Source organism: Oryctolagus cuniculus, chromosome 9 (genome assembly GCF_051225735.1).
Source record: "Oryctolagus cuniculus isolate XC-2025 breed Fujian yellow rabbit chromosome 9, ASM5122573v1, whole genome shotgun sequence".
NCBI classification, from domain to species: Eukaryota; Metazoa; Chordata; class Mammalia; order Lagomorpha; family Leporidae; genus Oryctolagus; species Oryctolagus cuniculus.
Genome location: NC_142875.1, coordinates 13,613,851 through 13,640,376, shown reverse-complemented (window position 1 = coordinate 13,640,376; position 26,526 = coordinate 13,613,851). Strand labels below are relative to the sequence as shown.

Below are 26,526 nucleotides of genomic sequence, written 5' to 3'. Positions count from 1 at the left end.
CATTGGAGGGTGAACCAACGGCAAAAGGAAGACCTTTCTCTCTGTCTCTCTCTCTCACTGTCCACTCTGCCTGTCAAAAAAAAAAAAAAAAAAAAAAAGACTCCATTTCAACTGCATTTTTTTTAAATTTCAGAAATTACCTAGTTTCCATAAAACCAAACCATTGTGCCGGCACTCATTTTTATAAATCTGATCATTGGGATTTCCTCAGGTGCCAAACATTATTAATATTTACTTCTTTTTTAGAAAGATTTTTATTAATTATTTGAAAAGCAGAGTTACAGCAAGAGAGAAGGAGAGGCAGGGAGAGGCAGAGGGATGTTCCATTTGCTAGTTCACTCCCTACACGGATGCAAAGGCCAGGGCTGAGCAAGGGCAAGGCCAGGAGCCACAGGCTTCTTCTGGATCCCACGTACGTGCAGGGGCCCAAGCACTTGGGCTGTTGTCTGCTTCCTTCCCAGGTGCATGAGCAGGGAACTGTACTGGAAGTGGAGCAGCTGGAACTCGAATTAGCACCCATATGTTGCTGCAGGTAGCAGCTTAATTAACCCACTGCCTCACAGCGACAGCCCCAATATTTAATTCTTCAATGAAAGAAAAAAAAACTTGGGGGCCAGCTGCTTCACTCTGGATCCAGCTCCCTGGTAATGCACCTGGGAAGGCAGCAGAGGATGGCCCAAGTGCTTAGGTCCCCACAGCTATGTGGGAGACCGGAAGAAGCTCCTGGCTCCTGGCTTCAGCCTGGCCCAGCCCTGGCTGTTGCGGCCATTTGAGGACTGAACCAGTGGATAGGAGACCTGTCTGTCTCATCCTTCTCTCTCTGTAACTCTATTTTTCAAATAATTAAAATAAATCTTAAAAAAAAAAAAAAAGGCTCTGGAAGAATGAACAAGAACCAAGATCCAAAGCACCAGGGTCTACTGCTAAAAAGCCAAGTGCCCATAACTCTGTTGTCCCTGACTATGGCAGATTGCGCACTGAGCATTTGATTTTCATAAAATCCACATTTATTTCACATATTTCATTGCTGTAAACACATTTCTTCCATCCTCAGGCAAGTACAGCCAACAAATCATTCTTCCATACAATTTATTTCCAGACAATCGTAGATGAACTTGGGATCCAACCAATAAGGGCTCAATGTCAACACATATCCTACTCATGAAATGTACAAATGTATCATCACTGCCCACACTTCTATCTTAGTAAATTATCTTTTTGAATAATTCGTCAGAAACTTACATGGAATTCTATTATCTTAATAGTTTGTTAACAGGGGCCGGCACTGTGGTACAGTAAGTTAATCCTCTGCCTGAGGCGCCGGCATCCCATATGGGTACAGGTTCTAGTCCCGGCTGCTCCACTTCCAATCCAGCTCTCTGCTATGGCCTGGAAAAGCAGCAGAAGATGGCCCAAGTCCTTGGGCCCCTGCACCCACATGGGAGACCGGCAAGAAACACCTGGCTCCTGGCTTCAGATTGGCTCAGCTCCAGCCACTGCGGCAATCTGGGGAGTGAACCAAGGGAAGGAAGGCCTTTCTCTGTCTCTCCCTCTCACTGTCTGTTACTCTATCTCTCAAATAAATAAATAAAATCTTAAAAAAATAGTTTGTTAACATTGTTTGATTATTTGATAGTGCAAATCACCCCCTCAGAATGAGCATTTTGCTCATTTGACCATCTCCTAACTTACTTGCTATCTTCTGTTATGAAATGAAATACTTCTAATGAGTTTCTGAGGCCGCTAATAATACAACAATAATTCTATTCCTACTCTGCCTTAGCAAACAGACAGAAGGAACCTGCGGCAGTGCTGATTCACTGTACTCATCCGCTAATCAGATGTTTAATAATATCTCCAAGATAATCTAGTAAGAAAGCACAGTGCAACGGCCTCACCTGATGAGAAAGTGGGAACAGCACCCAAACTTGACTGGGACCTATTGCACTGACATTATGGAGACCAAAGCTGAAATTTAAGCCCCTTTATCTTTGGAAAAACTTCCCCCAAACAGAAAATAACTTGCTCATTCATCCCTGACCAGCAAACCATCAGTGAGTTCTTTGCCTTTCCTTGAATATCTGTGCCTGGTATCACCAGAGAAGTAATTAAAGGCACGAGGGACAAAGGAGTATTTTTCAAAGCCTTAATCACCTGGTTCCACAACTCCTGAAACATCCAAGCTCCTTGTCCTTGGAGAAAGATGAAGCTGCATTAATTAACTTTATCTTAGTTTTTGGTTTGCTTCTTAAGCAATCTTATCTCAGATCTGCAAATATAACTGTAGTCTAGGTTGCAAAAAAAAAAAAAAAAAAGACGTTGCTACTCTAATTAATACTCTAATTAAGAAGAAAACATACTTCATACTCAGGGAAACTTGAGATAAATTTCTGCTTCCTCAGAGAGTAATACAAGAAAATTTATCAACATGAAGCATAATTTGCAATCATTTTGTTTCTCATTTGTTGCCAAATCATAGCCAAGCAGTATTACTTGGGAAAGAATGAAAGAATACTCATTTTTCAGCCTATGGGTATCTCCGCATATCAGAGTGAATGTTTGTGAAAATTCCCACCTTTGATGTAAACCGAAGTCTCTTAAATTTCGTGAGAGAAGAACTTCAAGGATTGTAATTTAACAATTGTTATCAGTGTAGAAGTTCTAAAGACAATTCAATATGTATAAAATTGTCAACAGTACAGGTTATATTCTGGGGTGTAAGATTAGAAAGAATAGAATGGAATCTTTTAATGTCAATTATTTCAATATTTGCCTGTTTCATTTAATTTTTACAAGTATATAGTGCTTTTTGAGTTAAGCAAGAAACCAATGAAAATTAAACAAGATAAGGCAGCTCAGTTCACGGAAGTCAGGCCTTGGATGGTAACGGCCTCAGGTAAAGAAGTGTCCAGGTAAGATTCTTCTGTTCCAGAGAAGTACAGGCCAGGTCACAGGAGGGCGAGGGCAGTAACCACAACCTCCAAACAGATGGAGGTGACTCTAGGTTGCCAAGCATTCGCCACCACTGGGTTTCCAGGACGAAGAATGCTATCCTGGCTCCTCGACAGACCTAGAGCCTGCTGTGGGTCCTTTATTCACAGGCTGCAGCATCAACAGGAGCTCGTAGTAAGAGCCGCAGTGAGTCCTACACATTTCCTCCAAGGAACAGCTCAGTGCCTACCTCACCGCACAGAGGTAGCCCTGCGGGCATTCCTGCTAAACCCGGGGCTCTTCTCTGGGAGCCTACGCTCAGGTGAGGGCCTCCTGTGGCAGGCGGCCAAAGCGCCTCTCTGAAGGGAGGCATGGAAAAGCTTCCCACTGCTCCCAGAGAAGCCCATCCTTCATACTCCCACATCACTGGCCAAAAACATCTGAACCTAAACCTAAATCAGTACCTGTGCCCACTAAGCCAAACCAGAGTAGCACTGTTACGCAAGATCTCTCTCTCTCACTGATGCACACATACACCCCTCTATATCTTTGCACATACATAATATTTTTAAAAAACCATTATAATATTAACTCATGAAGGAAATATATAATGACAACTATCCTCTTAAAAACAACATTTTTTAAACATCATAAACAATAAATCAATAGATAGGAACCGTCCACAGACCAAGCGCTGGACTCCACTGACAGAAACATGGAGTTACCTGGAAGTCATCGTAAGGGAAGAGGAGCATCTCCCTCAAGCAGTCGTTCAGGATCTGAGTCTTCTTCTGGACGATGACATTTTCATAGTCCAGGGGCTCAATGAGCTTTGGCTTGGCCTGGAAGGCAAAAGATAAATAACTGAAACATGCTTATAGAGAGTAATTCCTTAAGATTAAAGACCTTTACACATTCCATTCCATACATTCTGTATTCTCCAGCTACACCACAAGCAGAGTGTGCTATTTTTACCATCAGCAAGGAACACAAATAAGAGATAAAAATTGCTTTCAAATGGGACAAAAGACCCTTCCTGGTACCCTGTCTACACAGAGTGAAACGCAAAGAATGTCTGCATTCTGCTAGGATGTTCAGTCATTTCTTGAGTAACCCCTGGCTAGGTCAGCTCCTTCCAAGTTTTAGGGTCTACCAGAGATGCCCCAATAGTTAGGGTCCAGCCCTGGCTTGGCAGCCAAGGCTGAATATGGAGAGGGCTCATAATTCGGCGCCATTCTTCCTGCCCCAAATGTATCCACGGGACTATCTCATACAAGGTTCATAAGGGAGGGCCAGCGCTGTGGCATGGCAGGTTAAGCCACCACTTGCAGCACCAACATCCCACATGGGATCCAGTTCAAGTCCTGGCTGTTCTACTTCCAATCCAGCTCTCTGCTAATGTGCCTGGGAAAGCAGCAGAAGATGGCCCAAGTCCCTGCCATCCACATGGGAGACCCAGAAGAAGCTCCTGGCTTTGGCCTGGCCCAGCCCCATCCTAATGGCCATTTGGGGAGTGAATCAGCAGATGGTAGATTTTTCTCTGTGTGTGTTTCCTCTCTCTCTGTAACTCTTCCAAATAAATAAATAAATAAATCTTTAAAAAAAAAAAAGGCTCCACAGAATACTTCTTTGAGTTTCACAACATCCTTCTCTACCCTGAAATATCTATACACTTACATATATAATACCTCAATACAGAATAATATGAACTGGACCAAAACCAAGCAAACAAAAAGTACCAAACAAAGGCCTGGGGGTGGGGGTGGGGCCTCAGGGAGAGGGATGTCTGTCTCTCACTAGTTTGTACTGAGTGGAAAAAGAGGTAACTGGCAAGTGGGGAAAGAAAACACCATTTCTTGCCACTTTCAAAGCCAGTCACTTCAGTAAAATCTCTTTTCTATCATCAGTCAACACCATCACATGTACAGATCACCTTCCACATGCCAGGCACCAACTGGCTAACTATGAAACATCATTCTGAATGCTGTAAAGGTGTTTATACACGTAGGATGGTATCAGAAGTAACCAAGGGGCCGGAACTGTGGCGTAGTGGGTAAAGCCACTGCCTCCAGTGCCAGCATCCCATATGGGCGCCAGTTCGAGTCTCAGCTGCTCCACTCTGATCAAGCTCTCTGCTATGGCCTGGGAAAGCAGCGGAGGATGGCCCAAGTGTTTGGGTTCCTGCACCCATGTGGGAGACCCAGAAGAAGCTCCTGGCTCCTAGCTCCTGGCTTTGGATTGGCACAGCTCCAGCTGTTGCAGCCAACTGGGGAGTGAACCAGCAATGGAAGATATCTCTTGCTCTCTTCTCTCTCTCTCTCTACCTCTACCGCTACCTCTACCTCTCCTTCTCTCTCTATGTAACTCTGACTTTCAAATAAATAAATAAATCTTTAAAACAAAAAGTAACCAAATACATTGTATCATAGTTACCATAAGATATTTAAATTTCTTTTTATTTATTTGAGAGGCAGAGAGAGAGAAGGCTTCCATCTGCTAGTTCACTCCTCAAATGCCAACTGCTCCACTTCTGATCCAGCTCCCTGCTAATGCACCTGGGAAAGCAGCAGAAGATGGCCCAAGTCCTTGGGCCCCTGCACCCACGTGGGAGACCTGGAAGAAGCTCCTGGCTTCAGCCTGGCCCAGCTTTGACTGTTGCGGCCATCTGAGCAGTAAACCAGTGCATGGAAGGACTCTTTCCTCTTTCTCTGTCTCTCCTTCTCTCTCTGTAACTCTTTCAAATAAAATTAACAGATCTTTAAAAACCAATCTGATGTACTTAATCTCAGTAAATGCCATATATATCAGTGACTATTTATATGCAGGAAATACATTAAAGATATCTGGTAAGTGACTGAGGATGATGTGTTCCCCAAATGCATTTCCCAGCCTCCCTGCGGTCAGGTACAGCCACGTGACTGCCTTTTGGTCAATGTCACATGACTGGAAGAGATGTGACACACCCTGCCCTCTGCCAGCCACTTACATAGGATCTACCCAGGATCTACCCAGGAGCGAGTGGAGCCCTGAGATAGAAGGAGACTAGCTCTTTGCATAACCCTGTACAAGGCACCTGCTTAAAGCAAGTCCTGAAGCACTCCATGAGCAAGAACTGAAATGGTTATCTGTCACAGCAGTCAGCTTTCTCTGAGTATATATGTGTATACCTGTGAAGGGGCTTCAAAATGTTCATGGAAAATGAGCAGTACGAAAAAACTGTATACTGGTTCAAGACCCAGCTGCTCCACTTCCAATCCAGCTCCCTGCTAATGTGGCAAGAAAGCAGCAAAAGATGGCCCCTGCACCCACAAGGGAAACCCAGGAAAAAGCTCTGTCCTCCTGGCTTCAGTCTGGCCCAGCTCCAGCCATTGTGGCCATTTGAGAAGTGAACAAGCAGATGGGAGGTTCTCTCTCTCTCTGTGTAACTTTGCCTTTCAAATAAATTTTTAAAAATGCAAAAAAATGCATGGATTTTTAAAATTTTCTACACCAAAATAACCTTATCTTTTAATTCCATTTTTCTATGAATTTGTGAAATACCCTTGTTAAATGCTCATATTTAACTTCAATTATTTGATTTAAGTAGACTCTCTAGAATCTAAAGAAAAAAGCAATACCCAAACAGTGCATAATTATAACTAGGTTAGACTAGATACAGAGAGTAAAAAACATAAAATTTAAAACACTAAGGCTAATACAGTGAAAGTCTAGGTAAATTATAATTGATAACAGTGGGAATCTACGTAATTCCTACTAAATGTTCGTATTTTAAATTGTTTTTGCATTTAAAAAAGGCAAAAAGACTTAAGCAAAGTAACTATTTTTGAAAATAAAAACTGCCATGGAAAATGAAAATAGTCTCCAAAATAGTTGAATTGAATTTTAAACTTGATTCATCCCTTTATTTCTATTTGTTATATTTCATATAGTAACCAGTCAACAAATGCTCATCGGCAAAATGAATGAAGATCCTGATTACAAACACCGTCCTTAGAAACCATGACCATAATCCTAACACAACCCAAACACGCACACACAGCTTTCTAAGCTTCCATTTCACAGAGGTCAGATGAGAAGCACGGCAGGGCGGGACAGACAGCACTCTCCCCTGGCTGGGGCATCTACCACGTAGCAGCAGGTCACGGAAGCTCTGCTCCATGCCGGCCCGGGGCTGGTGTAACCCCCTCCCACCCCTCCACACAGGTCAGGTGGAGGTCCCTCAAGGCCTCGTGGCAGGGACGGTGGTGCAGCGTGAGCCCGCCACACTGCTGAGGAAGGGCTTTCCTGGTCCAGGCCTTCTCATCTGGGTTTGGTTTGGTTTTGCTCTGTTGTCTGCGTGGTACTTCCGTGGTGCATACCGTCCAGAATATACACTGGCATCCCCACAGCAACTTCTAGGAAGCCCTGCTTCCCGGGGGGCAATGGGTGAAACCCAGCAGACAGCTCCCTGCCCACCAGCTCCAGCCTACAGCATCTCGGCACGTTTTATCATCCTTCCTTAGGCCACAGACACAATTCCTCCAACTGGACCTGACTTAGGTTTGGGTGCGACTAGGGGCTCTTCCAAGCGCATTTTTCCCCTTGGGTTCTGGTCTCTAGGCCCAGCAGGAAGGCAATGCCATACCCACCGTTTCTGACACGAACCTGCTCCTGTCACTTCCTCTAGTGGGACAGCACGCCCCTTCCACCAAGACGCCTGATGACAACCCCTCACGCCAGTGGGCTACAAATATTATTGTAACAACAGAGTCCTTCCTCTGAAAACAAATCCCATACACAACACAAACCTGGCATGCAGTACTTCATCCTGTAACAGGGCACCACCTTCCTCACCCTCTATGAGGCAGCCTTCGCCTTTCCTGAGCCGTGCAAGCTCCTGGCTCCTGGCTGGGGATGCATCTCACCAGGCCCTGGGGCACAGGCGCAGCTCATCCCATCAACTATCAGCGCCTTCAGGCAAGGCTGGGTTCTGTCATCTGTGTGCCTCTTAGCTTCCAGCCCAGGACCCAGAGACATATTTACTAGGGGCTAATAAAGCTTAATACCCCTACTTGTACGGCCCCCTCTCCGGGTGCTTTGTGTATAGTTCAATCATTGCTGGATATCCAGGCCTAGGAAGATTTCCAGGAGCACACTCACTGTGCCCACCCAACACCAGGACACGGGGCAAAACGAGAGCCCACAGGGCAATACAGAAAAGTCTCAAGGAATCTGGTCCTAAAATTATTTAAGGGGGCAAGGCCAGTGCTATGGCGCAGTAAATTAATCCTGCACCTGCAGTGCCGGCATCCCAGATGGGTGCCAGTTCTAATCCCGGATGCTCCACTTCTGATCCAGTTCTCTGCTGTGGCCTGGGAAACAGTAGACAATTACCCAAGTGCTTGGGTCTCTGCACCGAGTGGGAGACCCGGAGAGGCTCCTGGCTGCTGGCTTCAGGTTGGCCCAGCTCCGGTCATTGTGGCCATGTGGGGAGTAAACCAGCAGATGGAAGACTTCTGTCTCTCCCTCTCACTGTCTGTAGCTCTACCTCTCAAATAAATAAATAAAATCTTTAAAAAAATTACTTAAGGGCATATTAAGAAAAGTCACTGCACAAACTGAGAATATTCCAAAATCATACCACTCATATACAAAAGAAAATAATTTTTTCACCAATCCTAAAAATTTCTGTGACATTAACAGATGTGAAACTGGAAGGACCTTTTCTAAACTATCAGTGACAAAATACACATTTTTACTAATCATGCCAAGGGAAAGACTGAATGACCTGTTCTTGCCTTAAAGAATGATAAAACAAAATCATGATCTCATGAAGAGGTGATAAAAAAATATGAAACCAAAAAAATATAGAGAAGAAAGTATTATAGAGGTGTGTCAGGAGGCTCATGGATAAAAATGTGTTGTTCCTGTGGACTTTTGGCATTTATGGCTTGGGCTAACTTCTTAAAATGTATTTGCTGTGATTTCTGCTCAAATTCTAAAGAAATGAGTACTCACTTCCATGACTTGGTTTATCAAATTTTGAATATTTTTTTGTAAATAAGACCTCCCTCTAAATTTTATAAGCTTTGTCACAAAACTTGGATCTGACCTGATATACTACACAGATGTAGATCAAATTGAAGGCAGGGTGGTAGAGGTTAGGAAAGCTAAGCAAATATTCACATGGGTTAGGCTGTTGGGTTGTTGGACTCAGTCAATGCATGCAAAAGGCATGAACTGGAAAATTATAGGCATATAATAAACGCAGCTAAATGTTTGCATAACAGGTTTCTTTGTTTTAAACATTTTTTTGAGAGAATTCTCCCCATCCATTCAATTTTACCAATTTGTTCATAAAAACTTTCCTCTACCTTCCAGGAACATGGGGAATGAAAAAGACAGTAACAGCAGGAATACGCACAAAGAAAGAAAAACAAAAGATCCAACACAGAGATGACTGTGTAAAAGAGATGATACTGAAACTCAGGGACACAGCCCAAAGAACACATAAACAGATGTTTACATCATCAACTGAACCAAGTGCTGAGGCAGCTGATTCCGGGAGGACTGAGAAGAACCACAGCTGGGGGTGAGGGTGTTCAGAGAAGCACTTTAGACCCTTTCCCACGAAGGCAGCTCTGGGAAAGCAACAGGACCTAGGGTTCCAAAGGAGAGAAGAGAAGGCAGGAGGGAAACCCTAACAAACACTGTTCACACACGGTTACGCGACACTTTCCAGGGAAAAGATGGAGGTGGGTTCAGTAAGGAGATCTGAGAGATCCAGGGCCCATAGAGTCTACAATGGAACACCAAACCTTGGCTCCATGGAGGAGACCCGGCAGAACCACCGAAGGCAAGGGACAAATGATCAGAATGGTCAGGGAGCAAGGGGGCCTCATCTCAAGGGACAGTGTGGGCACAGGTCACTGACAACCTGCCAATCCCCCATGCTGAGCACAGCAGCTGGTGGCATGGCAGAACTCCAGCCATGACACTTCCCTACCGCTCTCACGGACGCCGAGCCACCAAGTCCCTTCTAGGCTTTCTGAACTCACTCCTCTGAAAGCGTTTTCAGCTTTGGGGCTGGCAGTCCAACATGCAAACTGAAATTCCAGGTCAAAAGGCAATCAGAAGCAGGGACTCTCAGCGCCAGGAAAATTGCTTCTGCAATCCAGCAGACCTGGAGAGCAGCCGCCCACAGAACGAGTTCAGCTTAAGCAAGATAAGTACAACATCTCAATAACCATGGGAAGAGCTAAGCTCACAGGCACACAAATTCCACTGCTCTTCCCTTGGACACGTCAGCTTCTTGTGAGCTTACTAGTTGCTTCTTGCCTTTGTGTCTCTGGTTATTAAATGTTAACACAAGCTGGAATCCTGAATGCCGCGTCTTGAAATAGCAGGCTGAGGAAATGGCAGCTCTTGGAACATCCTATTTTAAGAAATAAGAAATATTAAATCCTGCTTATAAAGAATTTAGGACTTCCTTGATTCATCTGCATGGCTATAAAAGCTACTGGATGGGCTGAGATAAAAATCCCTCATGAAATCTGCTCCATTTTCAGTCTAATGTTACTAACAGGACATCAGCAGTACTGCCAGGGATGGGGACACAGCAGCTTACAGTAAGACGGAAGGGGCTGGGGTGGGTGCTGTGGTGAGCAGGTTAAATTGCCACACGCGACAGTGTGCATGCAGCACAGCAGGTTAAAATGCCACAGCATCTAATATCAGAAAATGGTTTGAGTCCTGGGTGCTCCACTTCTGATCCAGCCTCCTGCTAATGTACCCAGGAAGCAGCACGTGATGGCTCAAGTACTTGAGTCACACAGGAGACCTGGATAGAGTTCCTGGCTCCTAGCTTCAGCACGGCCCAGACCCAGTTGTCAAGGTCACCTGGGAAGTAAACCAATGGATGGAAGACTATTTCTCTCTCTCCCTCTCTGCTTCCCCCACCCCAAATGACTCACTCAGCCTTTTGAAGACAACTTCTAATGAGTGTGAGTCACACAAGCCTTGCTACACTACCATCTTGAACACAACTCTCACTACATACTGCCACCAAGAACTTCTTGAAGTTTTCAGATTGAAGAAGAACCCCATGTTCTCATAATTACAGTGGGCACAGGAGATTAAGAGCTGCCTCCTTCCCCTTATGTAAATGCTGTCAGCAGTTACATGCTCCTTCTCCCACAAGTATTCACTAAGCCTGTATCCATGTACTGTGCTGGGACTTTAGGACAGCAAGATACAAAGGACACAGCCGGCCCCAGACAGCTCCCAGTCAGAGGGACGACAGATGTGTGAACAAGGAGGGCAGAATGGATGGCAGCAATGGGATGCAGACATGGTATGGGCCCACTAGAAAGAACCTGAGCTCCCCCAGCTAGATTGTAAACCCCCTGAGGGCAAAGATGTCTGTTTCATTCACTGCTCTCTCCAGCACCTGACACAGTGCAGGCAATCAGTAACTATGGGTAGGTTGAGTGAGGGAAGGAAGCTGCTGGAGCTGAGTCTGAGAGCAGCCGGTCAGCGAGGCCACCTCAGTCCTGTGGAAATGGCTACTAGCAACAAGACAAAAGGCGAAGTGTGCAAGATGTGAGGAGAAGAAGCCACTTACGTGCAGTTGGCTGGAATCTCAATTAGTACAGCCATGACAAAAACAACATCAAGGTTTCTCCAGTTACTAAAAACAGAACCACCATATGATCCCGCAGTCCCACTACCCGGTATACATCCAAAGGCAGTGAAATCAATGTTGGAAGGCTATCTTGACTCCTGCGTTCACTGGAGCATTATTCCTGGAGCCTAGATATGGCATCAACCTCAATACCCATCAGTGGATGAACGGATAAGGAAAATGTGTTGTGTGTGTATTACAGAACATTTTTCCACCATGAAAAAAAGCATTACTCTGTCACTTGCGACAATGTGGGTGAATTTAGAAGACATTATGTGAGGAGAAATAATCCAGGCACAGAGACACAAGTACTGAGTGATTTCATCACATGTGCAACCTTAAAAAGTTGATCTCGAAGAATCTGAAAGCAGAACAGTGGCTACAGAGGTTGGGGAGGGTAGTGGAGAGGCAGAGATGGGAAGAGATCAGTTAACCAGCAGGTACAGTTAGATAGGCAGAGTGAGTGCTGGTGTTCTATGGCACAGTAGGGTGACTATGGTTAACAATAACGTGCATATTTCAAAATAGGTGGAGGAAATTATTTGAATGTTCTCTCCATAAAGAAATAATAAACATTTAAGGTGATGGATATGCTAATTACCTTGACTTGATCACTGTTAAATGTAAACATGTATCAAAACATCACTGTGGGGCCAGCACTGTGGCAGAGCAGGTAGCGGAGCAGGTAAAAGTACCGCTTCATGTACTGGCATCCCATATGGGCACCAGTTCGAGTCCCAGCTGTTCACTTCCTTCCAGCTTCCTGCTAATGTGCCTGGGAAAGCAGCGGAGGACTGCACAGTGCTTGGGTCCCTGAACCCCTGTGGGAGACCCAGAAGAAGCTCCTGGCTCCTGACTTCTGACCAGTCCAGCTCCAGGAGACTGTTGCAGCCATTTGGGCAGTGAACCAGCAGATGAAAGATCTCTCTGTCCCTCCCTCTCTTTCTCTAACTCTGCGTTTCAAATAAACAAATCTTTTTTTCAAAAAAAAAAAAAATCACTGTACTCCATATTTGTGTAAAATCATTACTTATCATTCAAAAAACAAAACTAGAGAGAAACAGATGAATAAGTCAGCCAGTACTCAGGGTGGACTGAGAATTCCCCACAGAGAAAATGGAGAAACCAGGATGTGTGCTCATGAATAGGACTAGATTTTGTGGGACCTCGAACCTGTATAACAGAAGTGGAAGAGGAGTTAACAACGTGAAATAATCAGTTAAAATTGTTGGGGTCCCTCCAGGATCCTGAAACTTAAGCTTCCTTCGCTTCACAATAAAGCCTTCTTGAGCACGGTGAGTTCAGGAAGAATACCTGATCATAGCTGTGCACAGGGATAGCAGGGGGGCAGGAGTGGCAGAGGCTAAGACTTGGGACACAGATCTCTTGAACACAGGGAATCCAACATGACACTGAAAAAGCTATTTCGAAAGGAGACGCTCTGAACAGCTGCTGCCGAGGTGAGCCGCAGGACTCCACAGTGGACATGCTGGAGGAGCACCGGATGGTCACCCATGGGCTGTGGTTCCTCGGAATGGGAGCACAACCCTGGTGTAGAGAGCAACGGCTCTTCACAGGGGTTCCCTGCTCCACATTTGCCCAGTAGCCCTCAGGGTCTCCCCTAAAACAGGAACAAACATTTGAAGGGTGTTCTGTTGAGGGGTAACAAAGATTCACTCACCTGGGACACCCAGCCCTAGACTAGAGCCTCCAGGGAAGATGAAGCCCGAGGGGTAGCAGGCCAAGGTACAAAGGGCCCTGGAGAAGCCAGTAACCAGGAGGAGGAGGGGCACAGGGACTGAGGGAAATAAGCCCAAGCCCACAATGCCCTTCGGCTGGAGAAGAGGATCTCTCAGCACCTTGTAATAGATCCGCTCTTCTGGTCCTACCTGAGGACATCAAACCTGGGAGACGATGATAATCAAGACAAGCCCATTCTCATTAACACATGGACTTCTTCAGATTGCTTGGCTGCATGTGTAGGCAGAATGATCTAGAAGCTATTTGGAGGCAGTAATTCCTAGCACTACAAGCTTGGGCAGACATCAGAACCTGAGAGTCTGTTCTAGCCCTCACCTGTGACAGATGGGGAAACCCAGGAGTGGAGAAGTTAAGGGCCCAGCCTGGGTTTCCTGGAGGAGCCTCCCAAGCTCTGGCCCACGCTCTTCCCTGAGTCCTACCAGGACAGTGTCTACATGTTGATATCTGCACTTCACTGCCCACGTGTATAGGCATGTAATAGAAATACTTGGGGGCAAGGGGGCGGGGAAGGGAGACTTAGAAGTAAGCTCAAAGCTCAAAGCTGAGCACTGCACCACAATGGTTGATTTAGAGAATGTTTAGAGGAAAATCAAACTCTCAGGCATCTAAATATATTTCTCACGCTGCAGTGGGACTGCATCCACAGAACAGACCGCAGTAACAATGACACACTTGTGAATTCAGTTTCTTATATTACCAACACTAATAAGATGCTGAATTCCCTTTCTGCACAGCACTTCAAAAAGCACTCAAATTACAGCACAGGTTACTGAATGAAGATTTTATTTAATAAAGGATGTCTACATCAGTAAAACTAATCAATCTGAAAATCAATCAATTTGACAGAAGAAAAAAGTCTGGATTTTGTATTTGTCATTTTAATAATAGTCATGGCTTTGCAAAATGATTATCCTATTACTAAAATGAATAAAGACTGCAAAAGTGTCAATTCAACAGCATCTAGAAAAATGAATAAAACACAAAAATGAAAACTGGGGTAATAATGAAGATCGTAATAATAATATTAACTAAAACCTACAGAAGCTCTCACAGTTGTCAGCTGTGTTCAATGGGGTGCTGCGGGAATGCTAATGGAGAGGAGGACAAGACAGGAATTCAGGGGACTCACTCCACGGCCAGTGCCCACGGGTCACATGAGGGGAAAGCTGAGTGGACTGGAAAAGGCTCCCTCACAAATACAGGGCTGCAAGTGTCCTCTTTCTGTGTGGACAGAGGCGCAGGCCAGGGCCAAGGTGGGGGGGGGGGGGCGTGGAGACAGAGAGATAAGGAGACAGAGCCTGAGGGTGGGCCCAGCATGTGTCCCACTGCCTTCTAATTCTGCCTGCTTTTTTTTTTTTTTTTTCCACAAGGAAGAAGGAATCAAGAAAAGAGGAAAAAGATACACTGCAGAGTTACATAAATAATTCTATCTTAAATATATACTACGGACTCTTTTCCAGACAATATTTTCTTTTCCTTTCTTAGAATTATGACCTGAAGTTCTTAATTCTTCCTGTCAGTAAAAGCTACTTTTGGAACTCTCAAAATGAAGATTTCGGTGAGCAACCTAAAAAGCTGTAAAAGCTGCATTTAGCCCTACGAAACTGAGGACAGAGATGGACTATTCATAACACAGATATGTTTCACAAAACAGCTTCTGGCGACTTCACCACCAGAGAGGCTGTACAGAGACTGGCTAAGGGCAGTGCTGGGAGTTAGAATGTAAATCCTGGTGTCTCAAAAAGGCTCACTCTTGTTGGAGGTGATGACAGGTGCCTGTGGGCCATTACAGCCATGCAATGGTTGTGGAAGTGTCAGAAATGCAAATTCACCCCAGATCCTCTGAATCAGCAAGTTCGGTGTTGGGGTCTGGCAAGTGGGTGTTTCAACAAACCCTCAAATGACTGATGCCCACTCATGCTTGAGAACCACTCAACTGCTCCACTTACTTTGGTGTGGGTTTGAGCATTAAAAAGTATTTTCAAAAACTGCTCATTGGCTATGAAGCCTTAGAGTGAGTTGCTTACTTTACCTTTAGATCTTCATACACATATCTGAAAATTGGGACAGCAACAATTTCTGCTCTCGTCATCGCAGGTTTACTGAAGGATTTTAATAGCAGTGCCTAGTACCGAGTAAGAACTAACCAAATGGTAGTCATAAGTACAACAGTGGTTATTTATTCAATAAAATGTTAGTCCTATGACACACACACACTTTTGCTGGATTACACATGTATTATCTCATTAAATTTCCCCAAACCCTGAATGGCTGCATCATCACCATTTTATAGATGAGAAAACAGAAGTTCAAAGGAGTGAGAGCAGACACTTAGGGTCATACAGACGGTGACTCGTGGGGTCTCCCAGCCCCAAGCCCAGGACTGTACCCAAAGAGTATGGTGGATTTCGGTCCTCTAGAACCAGCAGTGCCTCTCAATGCCTCCATTCCTCCCTGTATGAGAAATGCTGACCCTGAACACCGTTCTATATGAGGATGTTTCCCCTCCACACTGCCAGGGAGAACAGAAATTCAGGGCCTCCTACCCAGCTCTGAGCTGCCTGGCTTCACTACGTCACCAGAGAAGTCACAAAAGGCAGTCTCCAACAAGATTCATTTTCCACCTGAGGAATAGTAGAAATCATACTTCAAAATTCCAAATACTCCCCCAAAAGTACAAAGTTTGAGTGTTTGCACACATGCTAATGCTATTACATGGCATGTAACTTGCATTACCACCAACTGTTTCAAGGCACTATCTTTGCAAGACAGCCCAATTTGACACTTAAATCACGGTGGAGTTTATTTCCTATAGATTCACAAATATGATATTCCATCCAATAGTTTATCCCCCAAAAAATAACTTTCTAGTTGGAGGCCTTTATCCTATGAAAATATTAAGTTTATAGACCTGCACTGTTCAAGGTGGTAACTAGTAGGCTACTTAGCACTAAAACATAGCTATTCTGAGTTCAGATGTGCCACAGGCATAAAAGCAATATCAAATATCAAGGATGTGGTGTTATAGCAGGTTAAGTCTCTAATTCCCTGCATCCCATAACCAAGTGCCAGTTCAGTTCCTAGATACTCTGCTTCTGATCTTGCTCCCTGCTAATGTGTCTGGGAGGCACTAGATCATAGCTAAGAATTTGACAGTGAGAAACCCAGAGGGAATTCCTGTATGTACAGGCATTTGGGGAGTGAATCAGCAGATGGAAGATCTATGTCTCTCTCTCTGTCACTCTGCCTTTCGAAAATAATAATAAATAAATAAATTTTAATGTAAAATATTTTGTCTTTTTTTAATTAAGGGTTTTATTTAATGAATACAAATTTCCTATGTACAGCTTTTAGGAATATAGTGTTAATATTTTAGCTTTTTAAGAAGGATTAAATGCTTAAATGGTAATATTTTGGAAAAACTAGGTTAAAATTATATTATTATGATTAATTAGATCGATTTCTTTTACTTTAACTTGGCTCCTAGAAATTTAAAATTACAGGGCCAGTGCTGTGGCATAGCAGGCTAAGTCTATCTGCAGCTATGGGCTCAGGTTCCTGTCCTGGTTGCTCCTCTTCCAGTCCAGCTCTCTGCTGTGGCCTGGGAAAGCCGTAGAAGATGGCTCAAGTGCTTGAGCCTCTGTACCCACATGGGAGACCTGGAGGAAGCTCCTAGTTCCTAGTTCCTTGGCTACAGGCTCTCTTGGAGACCTTGCCTGCAACCATTCTTCGCTGATACAGTCCCCAAAGAATGACCACATTCAGGCAGAGCTCTGGCACTGCATCAGAGATGGGGCAACAGTGGCATACAAAGAAAACAAGCCACCCAAGGGGGTTCCTGATGGGCACAAGCCCCCATTAGCGAGGGAGACTGAAGTACAGACCTCTGGGAGTGGCTACGACAATGCTGGAATCATGACGTCATGACAGGGGGCTACTACAAAGCTGGAATCACGACGTCATGACAGGGGGCTACTACAACGCTGGAATTATTACGTCATGACAGGCCAGGGGACGCACGATCTGCTGGGAGATGTGGGGAGAGGGTGTGAGCTGGGGCTTGAGGCGGGACTTCCTCCTTTCAAGTGCTGTGCATGCGGACAAAGGCAGAGCTTTGCCCAGCTGTGAAAAGCCCTCCAGCTGGAGGACAGGTTGAGTTGGGACAGGTTTTGAAGCCACAGGCGAGGAGGCCAGGAGCAGGTTCAGGGTCAGCCGCTGTGAGTCAAGAAGGCCATTTTTTGACTTTTCCGAAAAGGAGAGTGGGAGGAGGGTTTTAAGCAAGAAATTAACAACCATCTCTGTGCTTTGGAAGCAGTGGCCTGTAGCTGGATGGAGCGTGGCTCAGAGTAAGCAAAGATCGCATGGGACAGGAGGGGGCGTGAACCAGCAGTGCTGAGAACCTTTAGTGGTGAGGGGTCTCCAGGGCACCACTTGCTGCTGCCTTTCCCTTGGCAGTGACAATCTCCACAGCAAGGAGGTGCTCAGAACAGCCTCACGAGACCAGCTACTCCCCAGCAGAGCCCTCAGAGACCCACTGGTAAGTGGCACCGAGACTTGAAAGGGAGCGCTGAGGACCTTGGCACTTTCTATACCACATGACAGGAGAGTTGAAGAGAAACTATAATTTCCAAGCCCTCTAGGTTCTAAAATAATCCTCACAGTCGGTCATATGCTATCTGCGGGTGCACGCGAGGGCTTCTCGTACCTCCTGTCCGGTGTTCCCCCCCCCCCACTGTGTATTTGATACCCTTTTGTTCACTTCTGGGGGACCAGCCCACTCACTGCTCTTACTTCTTACATTGAGTGGAGACCCATTTCCCATTTTGCAACTCAAACAACCTAAAACTCAAACAATATTTTTTTTTTTAAGACTAAGCTTAAAATCTGAAGTAGAACTCCAGGATCCTAAAGCTGACTCCATCACAGGTTATTCTGGGATTAAAGACACTAACACTGCAGCAGAGAGTTGGAGCCCCTGGGGAGACCTCACGCATTATTTAGGACCTGCTTCTCCTTTAACAGGGGAGGAGACAAGTCCGGGAGGTTGGGGTGATGTGGTGATGATCCACAGAGATTGAGAGGCAGATCTGGAATCAACACTGGGTCTCTGGTGTCCACAGTGCTTTCTACTGGTCCACCTGTGGCACCAGCTACTGAACCTGGAACCTTGTATTCTGCCTCTGCCTTCCAAGGAGGGGAACAGACCTGGGCAAATGGGAGCATCTTTCAAATACTTTAGGGACCACAGTGCCCATTTCAGGATTATCCAAGGCCATGCTGTAAATGAATAATAAAAATAAATAAAGATGCCTCCAGACTCTCAGCTGTTCCATCAACCTATGCTGAGATCATACTTCATGGAAGATGACAGCCGAGAAAAGAAGGAATCCTCACACAACTGTGTGTGTGTGTGTGTGTGTGTGTGTGTGTGTGTTAATATTTCCAACTTCTTCAGGTACAACCATCCTCTTTATTCTGTTCAATTACTACTGTTCTGATAAAGTGGCCTTACTCTAAAAATTTTTAAGTTTTTTAAGGGCAATATGTTTTTGCCTTTCTTTCATCTTCATACTCCTTTTAGAAAAAAAAAAGATTTATTCTCTGAAAGGAAGAGTGACAGGGAGAGAGAGAGAGATTTTTCATCTGCTAGCTCACTCCTCAAATGGCCTCCATAGTCAGGGATAGGCCAGGCCAAACCCAGGAGCCAATAACTCCATCCGAGTCTCCCACATGGGTAGCAGGACCCAGGCACTTGGGTCGTCTTCCTCTGCCTTCCCAGACACATCAGGAGGAAGCTGCATCGGAAGTGGAACAGCCAGGACTCAAAGCAGCACACCACTATGGGACGCTGGTATCTCAAGCAGCAGTTTTAACCCCCTACACCAATGCCAGTCCCACATCTTTATAGTTCTAATGCTGCACTCAAACAACTATCATTTTTGTTAATGAACTGTGCATTTCTGTCCAGGTACGGATTTTAGAAAACCTGATGAGGAGCTCACAATCCTGCTCTGCCACTTACTAAAGGTGTGCCTAACCTCTCTGTGCTGTTTCCGCACTTGCCTCCTCAAGCTCTGAGGACCACCTGAGATAACATAACGGGCATGAAACACTGCCTGGGACAAGCAATGAAACACTGCCTGGGACAAGCAAAGCACCCTGTGTTTGCCATGTGAGACAGACAGACAGACAAAGACAACTGGCATTACTTGGCTATAAAGAACAGTGACCAGCAATTCTGCCTCTACACTGAAGACAGATCATGAGAACAGAAACACGCCAGAGCTGGGTGGATACGAATCCCAGGATGTAAAAGCAGCTCAGTGTTATAAAAGGGAGCGAGTATCCCTTCTCTGGGATAGCGTGACTACACTAACAATCAAACCAGAACCGAGTCCTGTCGAGTCCTTTGAACTTACAGCACAGATGCTGTCTTCTGTAGCTATTTGGCCACAATAATCATGTGTCTGTTAAACATTTAATCATGTGTCATGGTATTGTTAAATTCATTCCCCATCCCCCTGCCTCTCCTCCTCCACCCCCCACGCCCCTCCCCCAAGCCTTTCACCAGCCACTCCACCTATTACACAAAGTAGGTGTAACCAGGTGGAAGCTGGTTGATACAAACTGTCAGATGAACACTCAAGGCACTCTATGATCTCTGGAAAGCTCCGCCTTGCCTGCATTAGGTGCTAAAAATTCGAGGTCCCTTTCTGGAGCTGATGGTGATTTAGATGTTGTTTGCATAAGTGTTTGGAAAGCAGGGGTGACCTTAGCACTGACTGTGTGAAGTCAGCTGAAAGTATTTCTGAATGAACATCTTCCTTATCCAGTCCTTGCTGCCTGGAGAGAGAAGGCCTCCCAATCCCTAGTGCACTGTACAATAAGTCTGGAAAATCAGTACTTAAATGTGAGATGAGGCCGGCGCCGCGGCTCACTAGGCTAATCCTCCGCCTAGCGGCGCCGGCACACCGGGTTCTAGTCCCGGTCGGGGCGCCGGATTCTGTCCCGGTTGCCCCTCTTCCAGGCCAGCCCTCTGCTGTGGCCAGGGAGTGCAGTGGAGGATGGCCCAGGTGCTTGGGCCCTGCACCTCATGGGAGACCAGGAAAAGCACCTGGCTCCTGGCTCCTGGCTCCTGCCATCAGATCAGCGCGGTGCGCCGGCCGCAGCGCGCTGGCCGCGGCGGCCATTGGAGGGTGAACCAACGGCAAAGGAAGACCTTTCTCTCTGTCTCTCTCTCTCTCACTGTCCACTCTGCCTGTCAAAAAACAAAAAAAAAAAAAAAAAAAAAAAAAAAATGTGAGATGAATGAACTACAAATAAAAACAAAGGGGAAACACACAAAGCACATAACTGAAGTCTGGTGGCTTGATTTGGTCACCTGAGAGTATCACTACATACAGTTGGCAGGAACTTCTTTTGCCACTCAATATTTTAAAAACAAACAAACAAAAAACACTAGTCATTAGGTATCATCCATGAGATAACATTAATCATTTCTAAAGTTGTCTATATGAATGCAGAAAGGCTTTCTTAGTCTAATTGAATTAACTCAATCACAGTAATCTAAAGTCTTACAGGATAGTAATGCCATAATCATTACCCAAGAACTTATACTTTAGAGTTGATGCCTTAGCTCACTTAGTCTGCTACTTCTAGAGCAAACAGAACTTCAGGGATAAAAAAGATGTTCCAGTCTGCTTCCCTCTGCTTTGGGAACAAGAGTTCCCAAGTCGTGTACTGAGCAGTCCTACCACAAGACAAGTCTTTTCCAGCCCTTTCTATGCAGGGCACACATGCTGTTTTTTGACATAGCTATTCTGCTAATGTGATCATGAGTTAATTCAAAAGCTAAAGTAAGAACTCAAAAGAAGTTGCCACTTGAAAATCCCAAGAAAATAGGAAGAACCCAAAAGATGTTTCTTGGAAGATACTTTGCAAAAAATACCCAAGGAGTACACCAAAGATGTGAAAATTCAGCTCTTCTCTAACCTTTCAACCTTGACAGTTCCCCAAATAACACCTGTGCTGCAGTCCTTACCATGAAAGGAACCCAATGAAGAGGCCGCACGAGTGACACACAACCCAGTCACTCATGACTCTTTCAGGCCACACCCTTTCCCTCTAAACACAGAGCAGCAATGAACAGAATAAAAATTTCCAGGAATTACTTTGCAGTTTTGGGAGTCAAAAATATGTATTCAGGTGTAAGCAGAACAACTAACATGGAGACATGAGGAGTATCCTGATTGTTCCCCTTGTTAGGAATTCACAGCCCACAGAGCCATGTCGCAATGGGTTTGGCGGTGAGCCTGGACACGAGTGGGACGCTGCACCACGGGGTTCCTCCCCTACTTTCGGTCAAAATGCAGGAGATAATACCCACCTGCCTAAGTGCCTGTAAGTTGAGTCTGCATTCTCAGACTTTATGAAGCCCCAGTACACATTTCCCTTAGGAACTCTGGCTTTCCCTAGCACTGGACAAGCAGCCAGTACTCAAGGGATCTTTGAGTGTTACCCTGGTAAAGGGAAAAAATGACCGCCAGATATAAATTCAATAGGATATGTCAGACAGAAAGGCTATGGAACAAGTAATATTTCTGGCTAGCACACCAGTACCTTCACTGTGGCATTGGCACTAACTGCAAAGACTCAAACTCAAATTGGGTAACCATAAAATTAAGGGATAAACATAAATGGGAATAGTATGTAGCCATTAAAATAATGACCTAAATCAATATATAGTTACAAAGAAAGATGTTCTTGATGTGTGCTTGGAGAAAAATCAACACAGAAATCTACTGTACTATTATATTTTCCCGAATTATACTATTACTCATACATACGAACACATGCACACATAAAGTCATGCTTCTTTATGCACAGGACAAAGTCTGGGCATATATAAGCCAAGTGATTCATAGTGGTCACCTTTGGAGAATATGGATAAAGCGCAGTGTTTTTCCCATTTCTACACTACATACATTTCTTCTTACATGCATTAATTGCTCTTATTCTTTCTAAATATTTCCTCCCCCAAGGACTGTTTGTGTACATAATACCAGTAAAACTTGACACCAAAATGCCATTTCCTGAATGAAGTACATTTAAATGTCTCTAGGCATAACTCATTCAAATTATGGCCAAACGTGGGGTTTCTCAGCCAGTACATGGATCACTGATTTATAATAATGGAAAGTACTGCATCAAGCAGTTCTCACGACTATGTCTGCACACTTCTTCACAACGGGAAACAAGCTGTATTGTAGGGAGCTTATTGGAGTCTCAGTGGCAATGTGCAGCCAGTCACAGGCCAGAGATCTGCGCTGGGCATTGGCCCTGCTTAAATAACCTTGCTTCTCTTATCTGATACGAACTCTTTTTATCCTGCTTACCCTGCTGGATGAAAAGAAACACTGTCAGATAGGACAGTGTTGTTCTGTCCCTGCTGTCTTGGCCTCTCACGCCTCTGCAGGTGCACGGAGCTGGAGCTCCCCACCCACCTGGAACTCCTGGGCTCTCACAAGTGCCTTGCTGCCAGGCAAAGCTACAGCAGCACAGCCTTAGCCACTGCAGTGCAGAAAGAGCTCCCGTTGGAACTGCCCAGCGTGAGAGCTGACCTAAACAAGCAACTGGACACGAGCAGCCAATGTGTTGAGCACTAGAAAGAAGCAGGGTTTTAAAAAGTCACTGTGTGATTTAAAAAAAAAAAAAATCTTTTATAGTGTATTCAATCCTCTAAACAAATATTTCTACACATCTGGAGAATCACTGACGGCATATTTTTAAGAATATTCCCAAGGAAACCGAAACCACACAACTTCCTCCAAGAAATCATAAGCTACATCAGCTGGAGCTCCAGGCGGTGAAATCGATAAAGCACGAAGTGGCTGAAGTGACTCCACAGACACACGAGCTGCTCTGCTAGCAGAAAGGAACCTGAGGCCACGAATAACACTTCTCAACAATATGCCAAAGCGTGAGAAAGAAACAAAACCTCACTCTCCAAAACCTGCGGTGAAAAAGCATGTCGCGTCTTACCATGGACCCTCTCAGCTCAGAGTCAGTAATGTAATTTTGAAAGTAAAGCAATCTTCACAGGAGGCAGTCTCGTGTGTCACAGAGGAGAGCAATTTGGCTCAAATCAAATCTGCTACAGGGACGTTTTTATTCAGATTCCTACACATTAATTGAAATTTAAGTAAATTAGTAACCAAACATTTTATGGTAATAGCAACTGAACCTCCTTATTAAAAAATAACTGCATAAAAGCCGTAAGTACTAGTTTAACAATCCCTTTAACAGATCCTTTGAAAGGCTCAATTGTCCCCTCAGCCGAGCATATTGGTGGTTTTTGCAGCTTGCTTAAAAATTTATGTGCTTTTATTGTACTAAAGAAATTCCAAGAGAGAAGCACAACCTACTCATTGATGGCAACGTAACCATTTTTCACATTCTTCCCTGCAAAGTCCTCTGGAGCACTTGACTTTATCCAAACTGCGGAGAGCTTAGCCAATGTTGAGAACAGAGCTTTGTGCCAGCTGGTTTGCAGTTTAAGTTCTTTCCTACTTTGATCAAGGCAAAAAGCTAATGCTAAAATGACTGACAAAGAACACATGTAATTTGAATAGTTATGTTTCCTTAAAATGCCCCAATGGCACCTACCTCATTTTCTCAATAACACAAATAATGCAGAAAAAGTTTTTAACTTTGCAAAGCACATCTTTTTCAACCCTATAGTTGCAATAAAAGATGCCTCCTTCGGTTTCCATTTGGAAACACTGCAGAGAGGTGGGACATAGTTTTGAATAATACACAATTGTTCCATACCAAGAAGTCTCCTGGAGACCACTTCTTTCACAAAATACCAACGTTTCATTCCTCAAAAAGGAAAACTCAAGTGGAACTGAAATAAGCCTAGAGGCAAAGAGACAGAGAGAGAGGTTCACGAGAGACAGGACGAGCAACTTTTAAAATCAGAGGCAAGAGGTATCAACCACCCACACGCACACACACACACACACACACGCACGCCTGTGTGGGAAGACATGGCGATGGTGTGAAGACCCTCTTACCAGCACTGGGCCAGGGCTCTCTGCTTCCACTTCTCCCTGAGCTGCATCCTTGTGCTGAAGGGGAGACTCAATCACCAGCTCCTTTCTGACAGTTCTACTACTTGTCCTGCATTTATCAGCCTGCATTCTCCGCTGAAAACACAAGTCAGAAAGTCTGCAACTGGGACAGCTGCAAGTTCCTGGCTGTGCAAGGCACACACATGCCAGTGGCCCAAGAAAGGAAAGGAAACTGGCTTCCCAGGCACAAGTGAACCCCTTCTGGCTGGGTCTGCAGAGCCTGTGGGGTGGGGAAGCATGACAGCAAAGGCCAGCCTCCAGGGGTGTTACTACTGCTCAGAAAATGGGAGGTTCCTGACTGCAGGCCAAAGGAAAACAAGCCCGAAACTGAACAATACACAGTGTCCTGCCTCTCCGATAAAGACCAGCCCTATTGTGTCTGCTCCATGCGGAGTGGGCCAAATCAACCTGAATCCAAATAGTGCAGTGTTTAAAGGAAAAGCAGTCAGTCAGACTTCTTCAAACCCAAAGTTCACAGAGCATAAAAGAGCCAGCTAGGTTGTCTGGTTGTTAGAAAATTTTACAGTTTTGGAATGCTTTCACTTGTGTTACAGCTAAACACCAAACACCTGGCTGCTGATCAAAGCGGGGACCAGCAAGCAGCAAAGGTGTCCCTGTTTCCTGTACCCGAGAGAGGAGTTTCTCCCCTGCAGGACAGACCACAGCAGGCACAACCACATTTACCTGCTGTTTCATGCCAGAACGATGAGGTCATCAAACATTTTCATGGGATACCACAAATCATGACGGTAGTAAAATGTGTTTTCCCTAAAGTCTACAATGTTTATTACTTCCTCACATTAACAACAGAGTTCATTTTTTAAATCACTTTCTAAGAAGAAACTTTAAATATAATAAATCCCGTTAGAGAGATTTGCTTAAAAGTTACATGGAAAATGAGCATTAAAGATGGGACTAGGTATTACTCTGCACTTGTGCTGTAGGGTGCACTTCTGCTTCTCCCACTTGCTCTGCTTAACTTCCGGGAAATCACGGAGCATTTGGTAAGACAAGATAACAGAAGCAGTGGCAAGCAACAAGTCAAGTCAGCATAGAGCAACATCAGGTGCCTTACCCCGGGAGACACACACACCCTAATACAAGATACACGTACAAGGGTCCCACTTTCCAAGCAGAGTAGCCGCGGGAACTCCACCGAGGCAGTGCAGGAGCTAAGAGCCCACCCTTGCCCACGTGGCCTCCTTCCCTCCAGCAACTAAGCTGAGTCTCGGCCACTCGGACACCAGGAGTGTGGGCACCGATTTTGTGATGAACCACAAAGGATCAATGAGCCCGTAAGGAAAAGGAGTGGCCTCTAGAACTGTCTTCTAAAAGTACGTGGTTTTCCTTCAGTAATTTTTCAGGGTAACTTCAAGTTCTTCCACCAAATCTGGAATCCAAAACACGATCTATGAATTTTTAAAATCTACCTGTGTAAGACTATATAAGAGAAGCCAGTGCCGTGGCTCACTAGGCTAATCCTCTACCTTGCGGCGCCGGCACACCGGGTTCTAGTCCAAGTCTGGGCGCTGGATTCTGTCCCGGTTGCCCCTCTTCCAGGCCAGCTCTCTGCTATGGCCCGGGAGTGCAGTGGAGGATGGCCCAAGTGCTTGGGCCCTGCACCCCATGGGAGACCAGGAGAAGTACCTGGCTCCTGCCATTGGATCAGCGCGGTGTGCTGGCTGCAGCGCGCCAGCCATGGCGGCCATTGGAGGGTGAACCAACGGCAAAGGAAGACCTTTCTCTCTGTCTCTCTCTCTCACTGTCCACTCTGCCTATCAAATAAATAAATAAATAAATAACTATATAAGAGAACAGGAAAAACAATCCAAGAGTCTCAGTTACATACTCACATGTGTAGAATTCAAATCACAGCTAAATCAAAACTTAGAAACACATCCTCTAAGAGAAGTAAGAGAGGATGCAGCCACATAACAGATAAGGTGGGACTTCATGAACGATGATATAACCAATTCAAAAATCTTTTTGAAGTGGTTCAAAAAAAATTCTAAATATCTCATCATCATCAAACCACCACAG

The 26,526-nt window shown here is 45.0% G+C and overlaps 1 protein-coding gene across 42 annotated transcripts in view; it reads right to left on the bottom strand.

Moving 5' to 3' along the window:
* DOCK9 (dedicator of cytokinesis 9) overlaps positions 1 to 26,526 on the bottom strand; it is a 322,918-nt gene that overhangs the window by 172,842 nt on the left and 123,550 nt on the right. For 26 of the 42 annotated variants that reach the window (XR_016212729.1, XR_016212731.1, XR_016212730.1 and 23 more), the window contains exon 2: positions 3,657 to 3,773. Coding sequence is in view for 33 of the 42 variants with exons in the window: in XM_070048669.2 (XP_069904770.2) it covers positions 3,657 to 3,773 (117 nt within the window). In the remaining 9 variants the exon portion in view is untranslated. Of the gene's footprint in view, positions 1 to 3,656; positions 3,774 to 24,429; positions 24,892 to 26,526 lie in introns of those variants that run through there. The other 16 variants (XR_016212732.1, XR_016212735.1, XR_011378719.2 and 13 more) reach the window with 2 other exon arrangements.